The following is a 6,548-nucleotide window of genomic DNA, read 5'->3' on the forward strand; positions in this document are numbered from 1 at the left end:
TGCAATTTCTAGTTGCGTCCTGTAGGACCCATTTTCTGTGACAAAAATGGAGGTGTTTATATACTCAGTTTTACATACAGATCGACCCCCTCCCACCACCACCCACCCACCCCTAGCCTTGCACAGCTCTGGTGCAGCTCCAGCTCTCTCCAGGCACTGTGCTGCTCGGTCCCTGTGTGGCGCAGCCACTGAAGACTCGGTGACAAATGGCAATTATATTTGTGTGTTCTTCATGAATCCATCAAACACTGGCCTTTTAAAAATTCTCCCCAGATATTTGAGGCTGTCAGCTACTAGTAGCTGGGACCAAATTGGGATGCTGCTTAGACAGTCAAGAACCACTCACCCCCTAGTTTCCCCTGTGATGTGTGTGACAGCGTGTGTAGGGGAATACCATGTTTTATTCAACTACAAATGTACACTCTCAACAGTTGTTGATGTGCTAGAAATAGGGCAGTTACAAGTCCAATTTGAAGTGTGTGTGTGTGTGTGTGTGTGTGTGTGTGCTTGTATTTAAACTTTGTTTGGAGGGAAGAACTGGACATACAGCCTATTAAAGTGTGCATGTGGATCTCTTAGGACACCTTCGGATGCTTTGCTGCAATGTTGTAACAAATGCACAACTTGTACGTTCTTTTCAAACTTCATGGGATTTGTTTCCTGCTGTGTTAGCGGAGCGGTGTATTAGCGGTGAGCCTGTGTTGCTCTGTCAGGATTTATCAGCAGACTCAGCTTACATTTGTATCCTTGGATGTGGAATCAAAGCGTGGGTTCAGAAACGTCACAACAGCATCGCATTACCTTGAAATGCTAAAAGCTGAATATTGTGTGAAAGAAGTTGAATGCACACTGGATGGTTTGCACTTCAATAGGGTTCACAGGAGTTGACTTGATAAACGATGGCTCTTTCCTCAGTCTGTTGTGTTGTATTGTGTGTTTACAGTGCACGCCAAGCTGAATGGTGTGTAGGAGGTAGTAGATAATATGCTTTAGAGTTTACTTTTGCTGTAAGTCACACGCACTGAAAGTTTCTGATTCCAGAGTAGCACAAATTCAAACGTAGTGTATTTCTGCGTTTCCTCATTATCTCTTCATTTGTCTCATGTGACTGTACAAGTCTGTCACTGCCATCTCTGACAGTACCACCATTATTATGATCAATGATTATGAATATTGCTCCATCGCGTCCATTAATCTCGGCCACCGCGTTCATCAGGATAAAAATAACGACTGCAACTGTGCAAAGACTATTCAGGAACCTGCCACTGAAGAGCACAACCCCCTCAGACTAAATGTTATATTTCTCCACAGTGTGTCAGAAACCCAAATCGCCTCTAATATACTTTTTTTTTTTTTTTTTTTTTTTTTTTATATGGTGGTTTCTTAATAGCTATTTATATTTTGCCAAATTGAAAGCTTTGCTTTCTCAAAAGGAAAAGGTAATTATGCCCGCCAGTGCAGTTTGTGCGTGAATGTGTGTTTATATGTGCAAGTCCATGTGGCTACTTTGCTTAAACAAGACACATGGCAAACTCCACTGGAGTTCTCTGTTCTCTGACTACATACTCAGACAGGTAGATTACTATGAATCTGCAGTGATACAGTGGGCAAACCGGGGTTTCCCCATTAATCTAGTTGTCAGCTGTCAATAAATCTTGATGTATACAAGGAGTTAATCAGTTAGGAACAAACTGAGGCCAGTGTGAATGGTAAGGCTGTGTTTCTGATTAAGTTTCTGGATGTGTTTTTAGATTAGATAGTGATTTTGGATTCATCAAATTTGAATGTTTGCAGTCTGGTTTGTGATGCTTGCAGATTAAAATAGTTGGTTAATGAGCTGCTTTGTGAAAGTCGGGGGGAAAAAAGCACCCAAAGAAAAAAGATTGACTGCTGTGTGACTGTCACTTAAGCAGATTAAGATAACTGTGACATGATACTGTTTTCACAGATTATGAGTGATTCAACACTTCGCTGTCTTTGTTAGCGTAGCACTATCCACCCACGATAATACCAAAAAAAGGAGGGGGGTGGGCAGGCACTGGCGCGTAATAGGTGCAACGGGGACATCAGCATCACACATTAGCTAAATTAATAATTGCAATTTATGTATGGAAATGTATGTTAAAGAAATCTAACAGGTCTTATAATACACAGGCAGACTCTGGTTTAAAGGAAAACATCTTGGTGGGAAGGTGAAGTCACCATCTTGGCCACCCAAGTGAGTACTGGTGTCTTGATGTGCTGCAGACCTGACTCGCTGTGTTTTCTAGCCTTCTTCCTGAAAATATTTTTTTTTTAAAAAAAGACACAGTGGAATAAAATACAGGATACATATATTAAAATGAGTGAAAAATGTAGCAAGTTACAGCTGTCAGGGGTAAAGCTGGAAAAAACAGCAACAAATGTAGCCCCTGCTCCGAGCCTCCTTGTTAGGCTTCAGTCTCTTCCCCCCACATTGTCATGGGCAGACTGCAAGGCTTTTGTCTTTTTGGAGAAGAAAATCCATCAACCTGGTCTTAAATCACTGCATAATGAATTCTATCGTGCGCTACCCAGTTGTCTAATTCAAATTGCATGGAATCCTGATCCCTCAAGTCTATATTTGTTTATCGAGGCAGCATGCAGAAGCCCGAATGAGGGGAAGGCGAAACCCAGAGTGTGTATTTAATTGCTTTGTTTTACATCCACATTCACGTCCGGCCTCTCCCAGGGTGATGTGTTGTTAAAAAGCGCAAGGCCCGATTCCCACACTCTCTCCGACTCTTGTTAACCGTAATTGCACTTGTTGGTGAGCTGACAGAAAGAAAATAGAGATGGAAAGAAATTACCAGAGTCACATTAAATTTTATGTTTGCATCCACTTTGGAAACTTGTTGATTTTATTTATTTATATATAGATATATTTTTGGACAGCTGTGTAACTGTTAAACAGCCCTGCATGTTAAACATCCTTAAGCAGTAGCTGAATAAGGCAGAATTCAAGTTTGGTTGTCAAGATGTTATATTTTCAATGTATATAAAGAAAGTATTACATTGAGGGGGGGAAAAGAATAAGTAGGGTTCACACAGACAAACTCAAAAAAAAAAAAAAGAGAGAGATGAATAATTCACAAAATCTTGCTGCAAGTGCACATGCAAAGTGGCTCTGATGTGGAGCGAAGGTAATGTAGGAGTAGCTCCCAGTAGAGCTGAATGTGCAGGTGCTCTTCTCAGGGAAATGCCACCGCCTTTGCTCACTCGTATCCTTCCTCTTCTCTCTTATCAGACAGGTCGCTGTCTCCCGACTTTCTGCGGCTGTCACGCGTGCTCTTAGAAAGGCTCGTCGAGGCCATCTCGGAGCTTTCACAGGAGAGGAGATCATTACTATTGTAGACAGCAGCCATTTTGTATATGTACACTATCACAAGCTGTCTTTCTCTTTTTACTGTATTAATCTCTCTCGCACTGTCTAAACTCACCGAGGTACGGCTCCAACGACTGTCTCGTCTGCCTGCAGCGGGGGCTTTTGTGATCCTGTCACATATAAAGTTCGCCGCTCCTCTCTTTTTGATTCCAAGTTGAAATGTTTGCCGTGTGATCGATTTTTATCATGTTAGGGAATGGTGGCACGGTTTGCTGAGAGTGATTTAGCTTAGAATGGCGTGTCTCCATTACTGTAGTTGCTTTGTAAGAAGTGAAACTCGCAGGCTACGGTGACTTTATAAGCGAATAAAATATATGAAGTGCAAGGTGCCGAGATTGCAAGTTCTCTAACAGCAAAAATGAAGTTAGGTAAAAGGGATTTCAGAAGCATTAAAAAAAACCTGGAAAACATAAGTTATTAAAGTAAACTAATACATCTCTCTTATTTTGTAGTTTTGTTTTCTTTCTTTCATCCTCTACATTCAGCTTAAAAATACACTTAAAAAGGGACACTCTGAAAACACATCATATCTCAGTGGGGAAAAAAAATCATGCCGGGTATCTGTGCCGATATGGTCTGGGTAATGTGTTGGGAATGAAAGGATGCTTATTATAATTGTAAACCCACAGAGGGCTGAATTCAAAGACACCAAAAGCAAAGTGAAAAATGATGCAGCATGCTAGTCCATGGACTGAAACATGATGTCTCAGAGGTGTTCTTTGGATTTAGGTCAGGTGAGCGTGGGGAACCAGTCAATGGTATCTATTCCTTTATCCTCCATGAACTGCCTCCATGCCCTCACCACATGAGGTGTGGCATTGTTGTGCATCAGAAGGACCTCAAGATCCACTGCACCAGTCTGACAGTGGCTCCAAGGAATTTTTCCTTATAGCTGGTGTCAGTCAGGTGCCGTTGCCTAGCCTGTAGAGGTCCGTGCCTCCGTGGATATGCCTCCCAAGATGATCACTGACCCCCACCAAACTGGTCATGCTGAAAGATGTTACAGGCACCGTAATGTTCTCCACAGCTTCTCCAGAGCCTTTCGTGTCTCGCGTATAGGTCACCAATGCCAATTCTGGTATTCTATGGCAAATGCCAGTTGGGCTCCACAGTGCTGGGCAGTGAGCACAGGACCAAGCAATGAGCTCAAGGTCCACTAAAGGACATCGAGCTGGTGATGGATTAAAAGCCTTCTACGGCCTTGTTCAGCTCTCCTACGGTAACCACCTGTCTCCTGGAATCTTCTCCATGCTTTTGAGACTGTGCTGGGAGACACAGCAACTTTCTGGCCATGGCACGTATTGATGTGGACTACCTGTATGGTAGTAACTTCTGTATCGCCTTATTCTGCCAGCAGTGACACTGACCAAATGCAAAACTAGTAGAAAAAACCACCAGAAAAGATGAGGAGCGAAAAATGTCAGTGGCCTCCAAACCATTCCAACTTTGTGGTTGTCCCATTGCTGCCCATCGAGTGCACCTATCAGCAGCTAAAACTGATTGACAACCCCCTCTGTTCTTAATTGACCAGATCAACTGACTTGATGCTTTGCTCTGATTAAGAAATGTTCCTTCAGTCTCTAGAGAAAGTGTATATTTGCAATTTCAAGCAGTGTGTTTTTGTTTTATATTAAAAGCCTTAGCTTGCAGATGATTTTGATGAATCAAATATACTACAACTTTCATCACCTTACACTGACCATGAAGTACTTTAATTGTACTAAATCCACACACCCAGCTCTTTACTTAAAAACAGTAGAACTAATATCTTTTCTCTTCTGACCAGCTCAACCCCAGTCTGAGTCTAAGCCAGTGCCCACGGAAACTGCTGAAGAAGACACTGCCAAGGATCAAAATGGCTTTCACCATAGCACTGCTGGCACACCCGTGCTGAGTAACGGTAACGGAATCCACCCCGGCGGATCACAGGCCACGCGGACGTGTTCCTGCGGTGCAACCATCAGCACGAACGCCACGGGCGGGTCACGTCCTGGTTCGGGGGCAGCGACTGCTACTCCAATGACAGAGCAGCCCAGAAAGCAACCATCCACGCCTGTGTCGCAGAGGATGCAGAGAAAATTGCGGTCCAGCCTGTCAGTGAACAGCGACAGCAGCCGACGCAGCAAAGGGAGTTCAACAGGGTCGCAGAAACCTCCTTTACCTGAAGGTAACGCCTCCATACTCAAGTTAGTGACACACTGCTGCACTTTTTTTAACCAATACTAACATTTCTGAAACTTTACTGCTTGTATGCTTCTTCCCCTCTTATCTTACCTTGTTATGTAGCAGGAATGGTTTAAGCTGCATGGTTCAATGAAGAACGTTATAGAGAACCCCCACCCTTAAATAAAAAAGCACACCAATCATTATACCAATTTATAAAATCACGAGTTCAGAAACAATTAAAAAGGAATTTTCTGTACTGCCCACTTCCAGGAAACTGTAAATGTCCTCTCTGACCTGGTTTAGGTTTAGACTTGTGATGGAGTATCCCCTAATCTGTAGTCTCACCATCAAACAAAATGGGCGTATTCTTCGCAGGTGCTCATGAAATAATACCTAACAAGATATTGATAATACATTCTTGCCTCCTCTCACCTTTTAATGATGGTGGTGCATGACCTCTCATATTTATCACTCCCGTCAAGCAAATGCCGTCTCATCTCGCCCCTGTGGCTTTTATTTTCTTTAACAACAAGCCTGAGAGTCCATTTGCCATGCAGGGAAGCCGTCACTTTGTCAGGTGCAATGCTGAGGTGAGTCCAGTAATGAAGGCGGCTGCCCGGTCCTTTTCCATTGTGGAGATAGGTGTGACCGTCTAACGAGGCCGGAGAGCACGGGGTGCCCATTAAGTCATAACCAGCCTCCTCCGGGCCCCTCACGGCCCCTCACACCTCTCTGGGACCTTTTTGGCTCTCCCTACATCCCGTCAGCAGCACCATGGCCCTCATTAACAGGGCCCCATCCACCCCCACCCTCGACCCTTTCTCCAGCTACTGTACTTTGTGGACTTCCATGTGTTCTATCTTTCTGTAGCTCATAGAATATCAGTGTTTAGGCTTATTTTTGTTCAAGTAGATAGGCAATTCCTGCTTTATTCATCCAACATGGCCTTTGCAGATTTACTGTTTTTATGTGAGGATTT

General features: G+C 43.5%; 1 protein-coding gene across 3 annotated transcripts in view; it reads left to right on the forward strand.

Moving 5' to 3' along the window:
• The window catches only part of mdfic (MyoD family inhibitor domain containing), a 24,935-nt gene that overhangs the window by 12,931 nt on the left and 5,456 nt on the right, over positions 1-6,548 (forward strand). For all 3 annotated transcript variants that reach the window (XM_005725192.2, XM_013908836.1, XM_013908837.1), the window contains exon 4: positions 5,190-5,570. In XM_005725192.2, coding sequence (XP_005725249.1) covers positions 5,190-5,570 — 381 coding nt within the window. The remainder of the gene's footprint in view (positions 1-5,189; positions 5,571-6,548) is intronic.

Source organism: Pundamilia nyererei, unplaced genomic scaffold, assembly GCF_000239375.1.
Source record: "Pundamilia nyererei isolate P.nyererei 1_Seehausen unplaced genomic scaffold, PunNye1.0 scaffold00014, whole genome shotgun sequence".
Taxonomy (NCBI): domain Eukaryota; kingdom Metazoa; phylum Chordata; class Actinopteri; order Cichliformes; family Cichlidae; genus Pundamilia; species Pundamilia nyererei.